Source organism: Pinus tabuliformis, chromosome 2_2, assembly GCF_031772625.1.
Source record: "Pinus tabuliformis cultivar Carrire ecotype Pingquan chromosome 2_2, CPIR1, whole genome shotgun sequence".
Classification (NCBI taxonomy): domain Eukaryota; kingdom Viridiplantae; phylum Streptophyta; class Pinopsida; order Pinales; family Pinaceae; genus Pinus; species Pinus tabuliformis.
Genome location: NC_142300.1, coordinates 417,307,215 through 417,326,385, shown reverse-complemented (window position 1 = coordinate 417,326,385; position 19,171 = coordinate 417,307,215). Strand labels below are relative to the sequence as shown.

General features: G+C 32.2%; 1 protein-coding gene and 1 pseudogene across 2 annotated transcripts; both read left to right on the top strand.

Moving 5' to 3' along the window:
• Positions 1-499: 499 nt before the first annotated feature.
• Positions 500-2,294, top strand: LOC149193035 (pathogenesis-related thaumatin-like protein 3.4; annotated as a pseudogene). Its single transcript, XR_016254404.1, has 2 exons — positions 500-705; positions 1,453-2,294. The product of XR_016254404.1 is annotated as a pathogenesis-related thaumatin-like protein 3.4 (transcript).
• An 8,466-nt stretch (positions 2,295-10,760) lies between these two features.
• LOC149193034 (pathogenesis-related thaumatin-like protein 3.3) lies at positions 10,761-12,521 on the top strand. Its single transcript, XM_089404768.1, has 2 exons — positions 10,761-10,919; positions 11,696-12,521. Exons 1-2 carry the CDS (start codon positions 10,856-10,858, stop codon positions 12,358-12,360), a joined length of 729 nt encoding a protein of 242 aa, XP_089260894.1. The 5' UTR covers positions 10,761-10,855; the 3' UTR covers positions 12,361-12,521.
• The last annotated feature ends 6,650 nt before the right edge of the window (positions 12,522-19,171 follow it).

Here is a 19,171-nt window from a genome sequence, read left to right as displayed (position 1 = left end):
GATAAAGAGAAGTAAATTATCATTATTTTATTACATAATGATTTATATTTACCTTTCCAATATTTAAGTAAAAAAATCTGATCCCACCGCCCTTCCCGATCCAGTCCTGGATTCACGCACTAATCCCACCTAACACAACACTAATGTGTATTACACAACATTAATGAGTATTAATCATTATTTATTAATGAGTATTATACAACATTTATGGGTATTGATTATCATTTATTAATGAGTCGTACGCAACATTAATGAATTTGATGATCATTTATTTCCAAAACTGAATGTCTTCGTCAAAGGAATCAGCGTGCGGAAAAACGTTCCATTATTTTCATTGTCGGCCACCACACTTTATCCGTTCAGAGTTGATAAGCCTCCCATACTTTTCCATATTTATTTTTTATTCGCTTCCGTGAAACACGCAACTGTAGTCATCAATGGCCGCCACGCGTGAGGTAGCCACATGCTAACTGAGGCGGCTAGTTCACTGAACAGGGCGGCGTCGAAGTTGAAAAACAGTCACCAGATCGACTCTATATATTCTACTTCTCAAGTCTCAGAGTATACTACATCTACAATTGCTCTGAACGCTTTACGAACGAACTCATATACTGTCTCAAGTTCGAATCACAGCGGTGGTAATGGCGAGAGCGATAGTAATTTCGCTCGCACTCCTGGCAGCGTTAAGCATTTGCGCCCTCCAAGGTAATAATTGCAATAATACAATGAAATATATTTATTATTATTAATTTTTTTTTTTTTTCCAATCAGGTTGAGTTTCGGCTTAATGTTAAGAATCTTTTACTAGTGAGATGTTACTAATGGGATGTTATCATTAAAATTATTTAAAATTTAGTCTAGTTTAAAAGTCTGTTGTAGAATCTTTTACTAGTGAGATGTTACTAGTGGGATGTTATCATTAGAATTACTTAAAATTTAGCCTAGTTTAAAAGTCTGTTGGGATAGTTTAATTCTCTCGAGATTTGAGATGTTGGTTGGGATAATTTAATTCTCTCCAAGTTTGTTGGGATCATCCTTGAAATTTGGGATAGAAGACTAAACCCACACAAACCAACTAATATAAACTTCATAAATGTCTGTTAGGATAGTTTAATCCTCTCAAGATTTGTTCTGATCATCTTTGAGATTTGGGATGTCTGTAGGGATAGTTTAATTCTCTCCAATTTTATTTGGATTATCCTTGAAATTTGAGACAAAAATTAAACCCACACAAACCAACTAATATAAACCTCATAAATATCTGTTGGACTAGTTCAATTCTCTCAAAATTTGTTCCGATCATCTTTGACATTTGGGATCTCTATTGGGATAGTTTAATTTTCAGAAATTTAAAACAAAAGACTAAACCAACTATTATAAATTTCATAGATTAAAACATTATTTTTTATTACTTACAATGGACATTAATTGTGTATTTTTTAATCCTTGCAGGTGTGAGATGTGCGACCTTCGAGATCCAGAACGAGTGCCCCTTCACGGTTTGGGCAGCCGGGACTCCCCGCGGTGGAGGGAAACAGCTGGAGCGAGGGCAGTCCTGGACAGTTGAAGTCCCCGCGGGAACAACACTAGGAAGGTTTTGGGGACGCACGGGGTGTTCCTTCGATGGAAGTGGCAAAGGAACGTGCAAAACCGGGGACTGCGGAGGTCTGCTAAACTGTCAAGGGTGGGGAAACGTCCCCGCCACTCTGGCGGAATACGCTCTGAATCAATACCAGAACCTCGACTTTTATGACATCTCTCTCGTCGACGGATTCAACCTGCCCATGAAAATGATACCCTCCAGCTCTCAGTGCAAAACAATCGGGTGCACCAGCGACATAAATTCCAAGTGCCCCGCAAAACTGAAGGTGACCGACGGATGCAAGAGCGCCTGCGCCGCTTTCAATACGCCGCAATATTGCTGCACAGGGTCGTTTTTGGATAATTGCCCTCCCACCGATTATTCGCGTTTCTTCAAGGAACAATGCCCGCAAGCGTACAGCTATGCTAGAGACGATGCCACCAGCACTTTCACTTGTCCCGGAGGCACTAACTATAAGGTCGTCTTCTGCGGCGCTGGCACTTCTCTTGAAGATCATCTCCACTCTGTACAGTGATCTACTGTAATCTCCTGCAAACCCTTCTGAATAAACAAACAGCGGCCGATATATTATCGTATATCCCGTGATAGGAAAAATCGTATCTTCAAAACGTGTGATAAATACTACTTTTGTAGAAAGTAAAGAAATAAAAGATGATAGAGGCGTGATAGCCTGTATTAGGTTTTTACTTTATCTTCTAGTGTCTGACTTTTTTCCGACTTTTTCTGGTTTATCAATTTTTTCTGGTTTATCATCATAAATAAAGGGTTACATGTATCAATTTCGTGTCTATCTTGGCTTAGACTTTAAAATGATTATTATTATTATTGAATAGTTTTCACATGGTATGGATGATGAATCCACTTTCTTAATTAAAAAAATTATAAAATAATAAAAGTTATTTAATAATTGGTTTTTGAATATAAATGTTTTTTTTATTAATAGTTTATTTGAAATTGTTTTTTAATTAATAGTTCATTTTAATATGTTAGGAAGAAAATTTTATTTTATTTTATTTTTAAATAAGAATTTTATTATTTATTTGTAGAATCATGTATGTAGTTTTTAATTTAATTAGTTATGAGTAAAGAAGAAAAAGAATTTATAGTTTAAGTTTATATATACAAGGAAAGTTGAGGGATAAAAAACTTGTTTCAAAAGAAAAAGAGGCACTTGGAATAGATGATGTGAATATAGTGCTAGTTTCAGTTTTACTGTAAACAAAAAGCATAAATGTTGTATGATTACAATTTCTGATTAATGGGTTAGGCTGCATTGTCAATGTAATAGATATGGATAAATAACAAAAGAAATATGTGTTGTTTTGAATATATATGTTATGCAACTATGAACCAATATTTCCCTAATTTGTACATTGATTGTTGTTATGACTATGCATGAACAAGTGTCCTATGGTTCCAAGAAAAAGTAAATAGGGTAATATAGTAAACAATAATAATTACAAAGTGTCTAAATTTGACTAACATTTTTCCCTAGATGCTTAGTAATTTCATTAAAAAATCAATAAATAAAGTTAAGGATCTCAACGATTTATTAAAATTGCAAAATAAGATATGTTAGAACAAGCAGGTTCAAAGAGTGTTTGTATTAATGTATAAATCTATACCATAGACACTTTGTTTGACATAGACAATCAATGTGTACATTAAGACATTTGTTTAGAAAAACCTGTTCTGATAAGCAAATAATATGTGAAACATAAAACAAATGTCCTCTAGCCGATTATGTTTTGTTGTAGTGCTTTTACAGGGTTTACCCTTTATTGTGCACCAGCGTCCATTCTCGCCACAAGGCGCAGTGTCGAGGCATTGTTGACAGAGTTCCTAAGCGTTCTAGAATAGTTGGTATGTGGCAGGTGAGGTGGAAGCCCGATGTAAGGTGGCTCTAAGCTTCTGCCAGATGAGAACTGCAGGAGTGCCTGTGCCACCATGCAAGGAATTCTCTATCCGAAGTCAAATAAACGCCATGGGATAACAATTCCTTAATGTAGTTATCACCCAAGCTCAAAAGGGGTAATGCTGTGGAACATATTAGTATGACTTCGACAAAGTGGCAAGCTCCTCATTTAGATCTATAGGTGAAATAAATTTCTCTTGAGCAACCCGCAATCGAGAGGATTAACTAGAAGTAGTTGATGCAACAGTACAATTGATCTCTGAGGACAGTACATAAATGTGGACTAAATATTTTGCATGGTGCAGAGCCAAAGGGCCATGGCACAACCATTATTGAAAAATAAGAAAGGAGGTTCAATGTCAAACAAAGGGGCAAAACGATAAATATATAGATAAAATTGGATAAGGGTTATCCTGTTGCAGTTAGCACTGTAGGCGGGAAAACTTGTGATTGGAACAACACGATTCCACTGTTGTACGATTGAACATCATACATGGATTATCGACAGGGTTCAAGTGACATGGTGGGTAACATAGACTTGATACGATGGAGTAATAGTTGCATATTAGCATATTAGTAGTCACTTAGAGTTGGTAATCGGGAGGTCGGGTAGTCGGGATACATTTTTTTGCCAATTTATTTGTGGATTCGATGATTGACATAATATTAGGCCGATTGTATAGTCGGGAGGTGGGGCAATCAGGGGTTTTTTGTTTTATTGAAATTATTCTATCTTCAGCTGACTATACCATAGTCAGGCAGTTTCATTAGGTCAGAAAATGTTAACGTCAGAAAGCCCGGTAGTCTAATATTTGAGAATAATGTGGTTTGGAAATCGGGTAGTTTCATAGTCAGACATCACTGAGGTTAGGAGTTCGTTTGAATTATTTATAAAAATCATAGTCACTCGGTGTTCTAAGTTCGTTGGACGGAAGGTCAGGTCGTTTGATCGCTGGGTGGTTTCATTAGTTCGATAGTTTCACAATCGGGAATTGCTAGAGTTGGGAGGTATGTGGTTTGATAGTTGATAATGCTGAAGTCGAACATCGGGTTGATTATTTATTTAAAAAATCGTCGCTGATCTGTGTTAGTAGTCGTGTGGTCGGGTAGTCTGAAGGGCGTACTTAATTTTTACAAGATGTTTTTAAATTTGACTTGCGACTTACATTAAAAAGAAGAAAAAAATAGTATCAAGCTCTTGTTTTTTATGCATTTTGTGACGAACAGTAGGAAAAATTGAAGAACAAACAAATCAAGAAGACTAAATTTTCAGTGACAGACTCTGAAAGCGCGAAAAGTACAATATCATTGTTGTCAATTTGACATTTTTGTTTTTTGTTTTTCTGTGAGTTGAATATACACTCAGGAAGCCACACGATCATCTGTTTTTTGTTTCTTTTATGATTTGTTTATTCTAATCTGACCTGGAGTAGCATAGTCATGTGAACTCATTAGGTCTGGTAGTTTGAATATGCGACAATGCGGAGGTCGGTAGGTCGATCAGAAGTCTGGCAATGTCGACGTCGACAGGTCGCCCGATTATTTATAAAAAAAATTATTGCTAGTTCGAGTTCCTGGTCGTGTGGTCGAAAGTTCGGGTACTCGGGTGCTTGTATTTTTTTTACAAAATTTTCCTGAATGCAATCTGCAACTTAAGTTTCCAGGGAAAAAACATTATTTAAGGCTTTTGTTTTTATTGATTTTGTGACACACAAAGGGAAAAAAACTACTTGTAAACATCACAACAAGAATGAAAATTATTCGATGAGTATTTAGATTATAAATTTCATACCAAATAATCATAGAACAAAGAAATATAAAAAACTAGATTTGCCTCTTTCCAACAAACTGTGAAAATATTTTACTATGTGCATATTAACAATTCTTTTCTTGAATCTCAACTGAGTTATTGATATCGTAAGTCTATTTGGTATATGACATAATAAAGTATTTTTAGAATTTCAGTAAGTGGTTCTTAAAAGCTATATTTCTTGTCTGTTTGTGTGTACATTTATGTCTCATTACAATTGTATTTAGAGCAAAACACCTAAGACAATCGAATACAAGAATATAGTATATGAAGGAAACACAAATACCCAATCTATTGTAGACCTCTATCATGCAGTAACACATTCCAAGCTTTATACGACAAAAATGGAATGCTCCATTACAATTGCATTTAAACAAATTTGGAAAAAATCGTATGTCTTGTCGAGCCAACAAAGTTAAAGCTATTCGTAAACTTGGAAACAGATTACTAAATACACAACAAATGTCGAGTGGACAAGCAATGCACATTGTTTTGTGTTTATCTTTGTATTCAATTGCTAGAAGAATAATTTTCAGGAACATTGATCGATATGAGAAAATAACATATATTCGCAAAAGCCCTATTTTGTTAGAACAACAAACTGATAACTCTCCCTTCTATAGTTGCAGTGGTATTCAGAGCTAAATACTTGACACAAATGGATACAATAACATAGTAATTGGCAGAGAAATTTTTGACAAAATGTGCAAGTATTTGCTCAATTCCTTTTGTTAGCTTTGTGTATAATAACTCTTTTGTTGTGACTTTGGGCATACTCAGTGTGCAACCGAAGTTCAACATGGAAGTCACTGTCATGTTGTACTTCATCTTATAGGCATATCAATTTTCATGGACATATTGACACAAATATATAACAAGAAACAAAATAGCAATGAGAAATAGTGGAATGTATCTTGTTGAGGGACCTTGTATAATAGTGCTCAAAATAATGGTAAGTTTAATATGCCATATACAATGATAAACATTTTAACAAGAAATACACGAATCTATTATATTATAAGCATTGTGAATGTAAAAAGGGGTCAAAACACAATTATGACTGAAACAATTAATATTTTTGAATTCAATATATAAAATCAATTGTTCACAGGTGGCAAAAATCCTCTTGGAACAAGTCAGTATGTGCTCAATCAAAGTTAGTTAGTTAGTTTTTTCTTGTTTTTTGTTTTGTTTTTTTGTTTTTGTTTTTGTTTTTTGTATGATTGCATAACACTTGTAACAAGGTCCCGCTGTTGATATAAAACTAAAATTTAACTAATATCTACAGTTCAATCCAACCATTGATGACCATGAATATAATATTTTGCAAGATAGTATTTACTACTGGCTCCGATCAGCTTCCTGAAAGCAAGGATCTCTGGTAGTGGAGGCGAAGGAGGAGGGGCCTCGGGGCCCCCTCCCGGGGCCATGGCGATGAAGGCAGATACTCTGTTCGCACTAGGGGTATGCGCGCGCGAAGCGAAAGTTCAAAAAACCCCAAATCAAAATTTTAAAAATAGAGATTCTTAACTTAAATGTTTTGTTACAATACCACAAGCCAATACCATATCATATCAATATCACATCCTAATATGACACTTGTTCTTATAACATTTTTTTTAGTTAATCAATTTAATTAAAAAAGTGAAAAAAAAAAAACATAACTACTTTTACTTTTGATTTATGACTAGTATTAAAAATATTATAGAATTATGTAAAACTTAAATCCCTACCATCCACTTAATAATTATTGATAGTTAAATTAAATTTTAAAAACCCTATTCTAAAATGAACATCTTCTATATATTGATTATTCATAATGAAATAAATTTTCACTTTTACTATATTCTTTAAATTTTGAATTATTAATCTATATTCTTTAAATTTTAGATTATTAATCTATTGGTTTAGATTTGAAAAACAAAATTTAATTATACTTCGAAACAAAAAACTACTTTAACTTAAAATATATACCTCCATTATCATCATCATTAAAATAATAATAATAAAACTATATACTTCTATACTTATAATAACATATTGAATTAAATTAAAGGGTTTTTGTTTTTTTAATAACGTTCTTATGTTTCGAATAATTTATATAAAAATTATATGACAAATAACTTGTTTCATATTTCTACACCATAAGAAAATATATATAATAAAAACTAGTGAGTTGTGGATATCTAATTATTAGTTTTTAAGGAAGATTAGGATTATATATAAAAACTATATGACAGATAACGTGTTTCATATTTCTAAAATATAGGAAAATATATATAATAAGAACTAGTGAATTGTGGATATCTATTTACTAGTCTTTACCGAGGATTAGGATTATAAGCCAGCCATTTATCGTTGTGTTTCAATTAGTTCATTATTGACTATAAAATTTTATATTTATTTTATTATTTTCCATTAAAAAATAAATTATTTATTTTTTGAATGATTAAATTTAATTATTTAATTATCTTATTAGTGGAGAGATTTGAAATATTTATTCCCAACTACAAATAAAATTACTATTTTTGCTGACTTTCTGAATTTGTGTTAGTGACAATTTTTACTGAACTTTTATTTAGTTAATCTATATTCTAAAAATTTGGAATTAAAAAATTGTTTTTGTTGAATTTTTGATATTTTTTAGGATTTTTGTTATCCTTACAAAAATATTTAAACCATCCTTTAAATATTGTGTTCTAAGTAATATATGATTATAACCAGAAACCAATGAAATATTAAACCATATAAAACTTCACAAAAAAACATTGAATTTTCTGAAACAATGGCCAAAATCAATTTTGATTTGTAATCTAAAAGAGATCAATTGATGGTAGGCCTAGGACTTGTCATATTGATTAAAAATAGATCTGGAATGCAACTATTAGAACAGATCCCCTTATACATATTGTTTGGGCTATCTCCAACTTTACTCGTGTATCGAGCCACTCTAGGAAAATTACAACATAATCTGTATCACCTCCATGTATCATTGTATGCATAGAAGCAAATATCAAAAGGGGCATAAAAGCAATATCGAAAGGGGCATAAAAGCAATATCATTGTATGCATAGAAGCAATATCAAAGGGTAATATTTAATCTTGAAGTGTGCCATACATTATTTACTTTTAATGATCTAATATTATTGACAGATTAAGTATAAAGTATAAAGATTAATTTAACGATTCAATTAAAGTTAACCATTGGGATGTGGATATGTTATTTTAATTTCAAATATAAATAATTAATTATTTTAAAATTACTGAGTAAATTTGATATGCAATATTATATATATTTGTATAGATGTCATATTATAGAATTTATAAATATTTCTAAATAGAATCTAATGTAGAATAATTTATTTTTCTATATATTATTTTTTGTTCTATTTTAAATAATTGTTTATCAATAAAATGTTATTCATTATTCGAATGAATAGCAGTAAACCGATTACATATTTTATGAAGATATAGAGTTTTAAAATACATATTAATCTTTTGAGTACCAAAGCCTTATTCATCTTTCATGTTATTCTTATTATATGAGTAATACTTTGACAAAGAACATCCATTATTTATGTATTTAGTCATTTTAAATATTATTATACATTATGTATTTTCAAATTTCTCCAAACAAAATGCCATGCAACACTTATTTATATTATAAATTAATATAAGTAATAAATATTTTAGATAATTACATGTATAGAGATGTTTATTGTTTTTTGTAAATTTGGTGGGATTACATTATCATCATGTCCAATATATTATCCCAATTGGGGTGAGGAATTGAACCAATGACTTCAAATCAAGGAGCGCCTTAATAGAGCGCCCTATCACTGTCTATATAAAACCCCATTGACATAGAGATATCTATTTTGAAATAGTTTTTTAGAATTTTAATTAATTATAAATAATTCTTAAGTGAATAATATAAATTTAACCTTTAAAAATATTCTAGAATATTTTTAATAATAATTACAAATAAAACATCTATATTAATCTCAAAAATAATTATACCTTTTTGTTTTTTTAATTAAATTAAATAATAAAAAAAATACCATATAAATATGAGTTATATCTATAAATTAATGTTTTTTTTTTAAATAAATATATATTTAACTCTTATTAATTCTTTTAGAATTAATAATAATACAAAATAAAATTAATTTTTTTTATAATTAAGAATAATACAAAATAAAATTAATTCTTTTTATAATTAATAATAATACAATATAAAATTATAATTTATTTTTATTGTTTAACCATTATTATAATTAAAATATATTCATTTTATTAATCATTTAATACCTATGAATACACTCATATTTATATTAATTTATACATTATTATAATTAATTAAATTTGAATTATTATTATTATTATTAATTATTTTCAATCTTAATACACATTTTTTATAATTTATAATTTTAAAGCTCAATTGATAAAATAAAGAGAAGTAAATATATCATTAGTTTATTACATAACGATTGATATTTACCTTTCCAATATTTAAATAAAAAATCTGATCCTGATGAAATATGTGCTTATCGCTCGGAATGGGACATAACACATCCCACCGCCCTTCCCGATCCAGTCCTGGATTCACGCAGCACCCCATTTTCTACGCTGAGCCTTTTACCCTAATTTTTCCATGACATTTGAATTGAATTGCACACGACGTTTCATACAGTGTAATGATCAAATGTGAAACGTGTCGACAAATAAATTAAGAGGGTAAAAAATTTTGCAAGAGCTAACAAATTTGTCATAGAGTATTAAATGTCTGCTTAGCTGCAAGCTCGATAGCCATATCATTTTTAGTGGGGACGGAGTGTTGGGAAAGTCACCGCGTTAGGTGGAAATGGAGTGTTCGGAAAATCAACACATAGGGGTGTTTTATATAGCTATCAAACTTACAACTATGACAGGCTCGTTAGCCCTTGCCAAAAAATTCTCCCAAAATAATAATCATTTTGTTAAAAAATATTACGTATCTGATAGAATCTTAATCCCACCTAACACAACACTAATGTGTATTACACAACATTAATGAGTATTAATTATCATTTATTAATGAATATCACAACATTAATGGGTATTAATTATCATTTATTAATGAGTCGTAGACAACCTTAATGAGTATTGATGATCATTTATTTCCAAAACTGAATGTCTTCGTCAAAGAATCAGCGTGCGGAAAAACGTTCCATTTTTTCATTGTCGGCCACCACACTTTATCCGTTCAGAGTTGATAAGCCTCCCATACTTTTCCATATTTATTTTTTATTCGCTTCCGTGAAACACGCAACTGTAGTCATCAATGGCCGCCACGCGTGAGGGAGCTAGATGCTAACAGAGGCGGCTAGTTCACTGAACAGGGCGGCGTCGAAGTTGAAAAAGAGGCACCAGATCGACTCTATATATTCTACTTCTCAAGTCTCAGAGTATACTACATCTACAATTGCTCTGAACGCTTTACGAACGAACTCATATACTGTCTCAAGTTCGAAACACAGCGGTGGTAATGGCGAGAGCGATGGGAGTTTCGCTCGCACTCCTGGCAGCGTTAAGCATTTGCGCCCTCCAAGGTAATAATTGCAATAATACAATGAAATATACTTATTATTATTAATTTTTTTTGGGTTGTTTTTTCCAGTCAGGTTGAGTTTAGGGGTAATGTTGTAGAATTTTTTTTGGGTTGTTTTTTCCAGTCAGGTTGAGTTTAGGGGTAATGTTGTAGAATTTTTTTACTGGTGGGATGTTATCATTAGAATTGTATAAAATTTAATTTAGTTTAAATGTATGTTGTGATAGTTTAATTCTCTCAAAATTTGTTCGAATCATGTTCGAATCATCTTTGAGATTTGAGATGTTAGTTGAGATAATTTAATTCTCTCCAAATTTGTTCGGATCATCCTTGAAATTTGGGATAGAAGACTAAATCCACACAAACCAACTAATATAAACTTCATAAATGTCTGTTAGGATAGTTTAATTCTCTCAAAATTTGTTCTAATCATCTTTAAGATTTGGGATGTCTGTTGGAATAGTTTAATTCTCTCAAATTTTAATCAAATTATCCTTGAAATTTGAGACAGAAGACTAAACCGACACAAACCAACTAATATAAATAAACTTCATAAATGTCTGTTAGACTAGTTCAATTCTCTCAAAATTTGTTTCGATCATCTTTGACATTTGGGATCTCTATTGAGATAGTTTAATTTGGAGAGTTCCGGTAGTCTTTGAAATTGAAAACAAAAGACTAAACCTACACAAACCAACTATTATAAACTTCATAGATTAAAACATAATTTTTTATCACTTACGATGGACTTTAATAGTGTATTTTTTATCCTGGCAGGTGTGAGATGTGCGACCTTCGAGATCCAGAACGAGTGCCCCTTCACGGTTTGGGCAGCCGGGACTCCCCGCGGCGGAGGGAAACAGCTGGAGCGAGGGCAGTCCTGGACAGTTGAAGTCCCGGCGGGAACAACACTAGGAAGGTTTTGGGGGCGCACGGGGTGTTCCTTCGACGGAAGCGGCAAAGGAACCTGCAAAACCGGGGACTGCGGCGGTCTGCTAAACTGTCAAGGGTGGGGAAACGTCCCCGCCACTCTGGCGGAATACGCTCTGAATCAATACCAGAACCTCGACTTTTATGACATCTCTCTCGTCGACGGATTCAACCTGCCCATGAAAATGATACCCTCCAGCTCTCAGTGCAAAACAATCGGGTGCACCAGCGACATAAATTCCAAGTGCCCCGAAAAACTGAAGGTGACCGACGGATGCAAGAGCGCCTGCGCCGCTTTCAATACGCCGCAATATTGCTGCACAGGGTCGTTTTTGGATAATTGCCCTCCCACCGATTATTCGCGTTTCTTCAAGGAACAATGCCCGCAAGCGTACAGCTATGCAAGAGACGATGCCACCAGCACTTTCACTTGTCCCGGAGGCACTAACTATAAGGTCGTCTTCTGCGGCGCTGGCACTTCTCTTGAAGATCATCTCCACTCTGTACAGTGATCTACTGTAAACCCTTCTGAATAAACAAACGGCGGCCGATATATTATCGTATATCCCGTGATAGGAAAAATCGTATCTACAAAACGTGTGATAAATACTACTTTGTAGAAAGTAAAGAAATAAAAGATGATAGAGGCGTGATAGCCTTTATTAGGTTTTTACTTTATCTTCTAGTGGCTGATTTTTTCTGGTCCATCATCACAAACAAGGGGTCGCATGTAGTAATTTGGTGTCTGTCTTGGCTTTGACCTTAAAACGATATTATTATTATTGAATAGTTTTCACATCGCATGGATAATGGATCCACTCTCTTAATAAAGAAAATATAAAATAATAAAAGTTATTTAATAATTGGTTTTTGAATATAAATGTTTTTTTATTGATAGTTTATTTGAAATTGTTTTTTAATTAATAGTTCATTTTAATATGTTGGGAAGAAAATTTTATTTTATTTTATTTTTAAATAAGAATTTTATTATTGTAGTTTTTAATTTAATTAGTAATGAGTAAAGAAGAAAAAGAATTTATACTTTAAGTTTATATATACAAGGAAAGTTGAGGGATAAAAAACTTGTTTCAAAAGAAAAAGAGGCACTTGGAAGAGATGATGTGAATATAGTGTTAGTTTCAGTTTTACCGTAAACAAAAAGCATAAATGTTGTATGATTACAATTTGTGATTAATGGGTTATGCTGCATTGTCATTGTAATAGATATGGATAAATAACAAGGGAAATATGGGTTATTTTGAATATATATGTTATGCAACTTTGAACCAATATTTTCCTAATTTGTACATTGATTGTTGTTATGACTATGCATGAACAAGTGTCCTCTGGTTCCAAGAAAAAGTAAATAGAGTAATATATTTAACAATAATAATTACAAAGTGTCTAAATTTGACTAACATTTTTCCCTAGATGCTTAGTAATATCATTTTAAAATCAATAAATAAAGTTAAGGATCTCAACGATTTATTAAAATTGCAAAATAAGATATGTTAGAACAAACAGGTTCAAAGAGTGTTTGTATTAATGTATAAATCTATACCATAGACACTTTGTTTGACATAGACAATCAATGTGTACATTAAGACATTTGTTTACAAAAACCTGTTCTGATAAGCAAATAATATGTGAAACATCAAACAAATGTCCTCTAGCCGATTATGTTTTGTTGTAGTGCTTTTACAAGCTTTACCCTTTATTGTGCACCAGCTTCCATTCTCGCCACAAGGTGCAGTGTCGAGGCATTGTTGACAGAGTTCCTAAGCATTCTAGAATAGTTGGTATGTGGCAGGTGAGGTGGAAGCCCGATGTAAGGTGGCTCTAAGCTTCTGTCAGATAAGAACTGCAGGAGTGCCTGTGCCACCATGCAAGGAATTCTCTATCCGAAGGCAAATAAATGCCACGGGATAACAATTCCTTAATGTAACTATCACCCAAGCTCAAAAGGGGTAACGCTGTGGAACATATTAGTATGACTTTGACAAAGTGGCAAGCTCCTCATTTAGATCTATAGGTGAAATAAATTTCTCTTGAGCAACCCGCAATCGAGAGGATTCACTAGAAGTAGTTGATGCAATAGTACAACTGATCTCTGAGGACAGTACAAAAATGTGAACTAAATATTCTGCGTGGTGCAGAGCCAAAGGGCAGGGAAAATTTTAAGAACCCCCCCTAATTTATAAATATAATAAATGGGCGAATCTCCATGGTATATAGAAAAAATGGAAGGCGATTTTATCAATAATATAATATGTATATATAATTTTTTGGCGAATCTCTCACCAGGCATGGCGAATATTTTACTCAATTATAAAATCTTGTAAGATCTTGGCAAGTCTTTCACTAAATAATAAAACTTTGTATGGATCTAAGACGATAGAATTTCCCCTTTAAATAGTCTATGCTCACATGAATACCATGGTATTACCATGGGTCAATACCATGGGTTATCATAAACCTGGAGCTTAAAAATTACTATTAGTAATTTATAAAAATTAATAAAATTAATAGTTGATTTTTATTTTATTTTTTATTTTAACCAAGCTAAAATGTTTAACCTACATTAAATTACAACATCCATTTTTACTCTTGACCAAGCCCCAAGAGGATCAAATATTTTTTCACTCTATGCTAGTTTGCATATCACGATATTTGATACCTCTCGGGGGTTAGTAGATCCAGAGATGGATCTATGCTGGTTTAATTAATTCCCCCATTTAAATAGGCTACATTCAAGGTGAATACCATGGGTCAATACCATGTGCCATTTTGGTGAATACCATGGGTCAATACCATGTGCCATTTTTATTTTTATTAATTGGTTAATAATGGTTTTTTACATGGTATTAAAAACAATCTAGTCCATGGTATTTGTCCCATAGTATTTTTCCCATAGGTTTCACCTAAATATAACCCATTTTTTGAGTGTTCGTAAATATAAGGTGACTTATGGAGTAAATATAAAAAAATGTTTTATTTGTTTACCATACCTCTTGTTTATTTATATTTTTATTAATTTACCATAGCTCTGTTACAAATATGGTATTTGGCCCATAGGATCACTTAAATAAAACCTCTTTTTTGAGCCTTCATAAATATAACGAGGGTTATGGACTAAATATAAAAAGAGGTTTTATTTATTTACCATACGTCTAGTTTATTTATATTTTTATTTATTTACCATACCTTTTGAGTAAGTATAAAAAGACGTTTTATTTATTTACCATACCTCCACTTTACTTATATTTTTATTTGTTTACACCAAGTGACTTATGGAGTAAATATAAAAAATGTTTTATGTATTTACCATACCTCTCATTTATTTATATTTTTATTAATTTACCATACCTCTTTTATAAATATGGTATTTGGCCCATAGGATTCACTTAAATAAAACCTATTTTTGAAAATGGGCGAATGGATTCACTTAAATAAAACCTATTCTTGAAAATGGGCGAATGGAAGGTTGTAACTCCTAATTTGAAGGGCTAAATTTACCTTTTTTACCCTCTCCCTTAAAATAAGGTGGGCTATTTGAGGTGATTTGTAAAAATGTACTATGATACAAAATATTCGCCCACTAAAAATTTAAAACCCCTTAATTTCACCAAAGGGCGAACATTCGCCCCTAAAATTATCCTTGCCAAAGGGCCATGGCACAACCATTATTGAAAAATAAGAAAGGAGATTAAATGTCAAACAAAGGGGCAAAACGCTAAATATATAGATAAAATTAGATAAGGGTTATCCTGTTGCAGTTAGCACTGTAGGTGGGAAAACTTGTGATTGGAACAACACGATTCCACTGTTGTACGATTGAAAATCATACGTGGATTATCGACAGGGTTCAAGTGAAATGGTGGATAACATAGACTTGACATGATGGAGTAATAGTTGCATATTACCATAAGAAATGTAGTACCAAAATCCATTTACTTCAAGCTTGGGAGGTTCGACCGTTTTCGTTTGTAGTCACTTAGAGTTGGTAATCGAGAGGTCGGGTAGTCGGGATACATTTTTTTGTCAATTTTTTTGTGGATTCAATGATTGACATAATATTGGGTTGATTGTATAGTCGGGAGGTGGGACAATCGGGTGTTTTTTGTTTTATTGAAATTATTCTATCTTCAGATGACTATACCATAGTCAAGCAGTTTCATTAGGCCAAAAAATGTTAACGTCGGAAAGCTCGGTAGTCTAATATTTGAGAATACTATGGTCTGGAAATGAGATAGTTTCATAGTCAGAGATAACTGAGGTTAGGAGTTCGTTTGAATTATTTATAAAAATCATAGTCACTTAGTGTTCTAAGTTCGCTGGACGGAAGGTAAGGTCGTTTGATCGCTGGGTGGTTTCATTAGTTCGATAGTTTCACAATCGGGAATCGCTAGAGTTGGGAGGTCGGTGGTTTGATGGTCGATAATGCTGAAGTCGAACATCGGGTTGATTATTTATTTAAAAAATTGTCACTGATCTGTGTTAGTAGTCGTGTGGTCAGGGAGTCTGAAGGGCGTACTTAATTTTTGCAAGATGTTTTTAAATTTGACTTGCGACTTACATTAAAAAAAGAAAAAAAATAGTATCAAGCTCTTGTTTTTTATGCATTTTGTGACGAACAGTAGGAAAAATTGAAGAAAAAACAAATAAAGAAGACTAAAGTTTCAGTGACGGACTCTGAAAGCGCGAAAAGTACAATATCATTGTTGTCAATGTGACATTTTTGTTTTTTGTTTTTCTGTGAGTTGAATATACACTCAGGAAGGCACACGATCATCTGTTTTTTGTTTCTTTTATGATTTGTTTATTCTACTCTGACTTGGAGTAGCATAGTCAGGTGAACTCATTAGGTCTGGTAGTTTGATAGTTCGACAATGCAGTGGTCGGTAGGTCGACCAGAAGTCTGGCAATGTCGAGGTCGACAGGTCGCCCGATTATTTATAAAAAAAATTATCGCTAGTTCGAGTTCCTGGTCGTGTGGTCCAAAGGTCGGGTACTCGGGCGCTTGTATTTTTTTACAAAATTTTCCTGAATGCGCCCTGCAACTTAAGTTTCCAGGAAAAAAACATTATTTAAGGCTTTTGTTTTTATTGATTTTGTGACACACAAAGGGAAAAAAACTACTTGTAAAGATCACAACAAGAATGAAAATTATTCGATGAGTATTTAGATTATAAATTTCATACCAAATAATCACAGAACAAAGAAATATAAAAAACTAGATTTGCCTCTTTCCAACAGAGTGTGAAAATATTTTACTATGTGCATATTAACAATTCTTTTCTTGAATCTCAGCTAAGTTATTGATATCGTAAGTCTATTTGGTATATGACATAATAAAGTCTTTTTAGAATTTCAGTAAGTGGTTCTTAAACTATATTTCTTGTCTGTTTGTGTGTACATTTATATCTCATTACAATAGTATTTAGAGCAAAACACCTAAGACAATCGAATACAAGAATATAGTATAGGAAGGAAACACAAATACCCAATCTGTTGTAGACCTCTATCATGCAGTAACACATTCTAGGCCTTATACGACAAAAATGGAATGCTCCATTACAATTGCATTTAAACAAATTTGGCAAAAAATTGTATGTCTTATCGAGCCAACAAAGTTAAAGCTATTCACAAACTTGGAAATAGATTGATAAATACACAACAAATGTTGAGTGGACAAGCAATGCATATTGTTTTGTGTTTATCTTTGTATTCAATTGCTAGAAGAACAATTTTCAGGAACATTGATCGATATGAGAAAATAACATATATTCGCAAAGACCTATTTTGTTAGAACAACAAACTGATAACTCTCCCTTCTATAGTTGCAGTGGTATTCAGAGCTAAATACTTGACACAAATGGATACAATAACATAGTAATTGGCAGAGAAATTTTTGACAAAATGTGCAAGTATTTGCTCAATTCCTTTTGTTAGCTTTGTGTATAATAACTCTTTTGTTGTGACTTTGGGCATACTCAGTGTGCAACTGAAGTTCAACATGAAAGTCATTGTCATGTTGCACTTCATCTTATAGGCATATCAATTTTCATGGACATATTGACACAAATATATAACAAGAAACAAAAAAGCAATGAGAAATAGTGGAATGTATCTTGTTGAGGAACCCTGTATAATAGTGCTCAAAATAATGGTAAGTTTAATATGCCATATACAATGATAAACATTTTAACAAGAAATACACGAGTCTGTTATATTATAAACATTGTGAATGTAAAAAGGGGTCAAAACACAATTATGACTGAAACAATTAATATTCTTGAATTCAATATATAAAATCAATTGTTCACAGGTGGCAAAAATCCTCTTGGAACAAGTCAGTATGTGCTCAATCAAAGTTAGTTAGTTAGTTTTTTCTTGTTTTTTGTTTTTTTGTATGATTGAATAACACTTGTAACAAGGTCCCGCCGTTGATATAAAACTAAAATTTAACTAATATATAAAGTTCAATCCAACCATTGATGACCATGAATATAATATTTTGCAAGATAGTCAAAATTCTGTATGTGAAAATTTTGTGCCACTTATGTTACATAGCATAGTAGATATCCTAGCTTCAATAACTGAAGACACTGGGCCATGCAAATGTGCATACGAGTTTTCACTTGTACAATTTGACATATTGTCAGTTGAGCAAATTTCACTTGAACAAGGTTTGTAGATCTATGGACAAAATATCAATAACTATGGTGACTGTTTGTGGTCATTGTTTGTTTTGAGTCTATTTACATACTTGCATTATGTTTCGATATGTCTAATATGAAAAAAATTAGTTGTACAAGTTTTTTATAGATGTTTCATTTGCAGTAAGAACATTGTTACCAATTGCTTGAAACAACATATGGATACTAGAAACAGTGAACAAGAGTAATGTAACAATGATTCACAAACTTACACTATAAAGTAATTAATGCCATATGCATATCGACATATAGAGGAAAAATGTTTTACAATACAAAGAATTTGTGAACTATTTGATGTTAACATATATATCTATAATACAGAAACAAAAGATGTTTTCTTGAAATTATGTTCATCAAACACGCGTTCCAAAGTCATGTACGTTATGTATGTACTAATATCAACTACATCGTTCATCTAACAAATGATTTAACAAATCTAAATACCAACAATCAAATGGTTTAAATGAGCATAACAATACACATTATGTCATGAAACATAAATTCCTGATTGGAATTGAATTCACAAGATTGAACAGATAAGTTTTCGCTGAATATTTAAATAAAAGCTCCAAAAATATTTGTGGATTTCGATACTATCCACCCA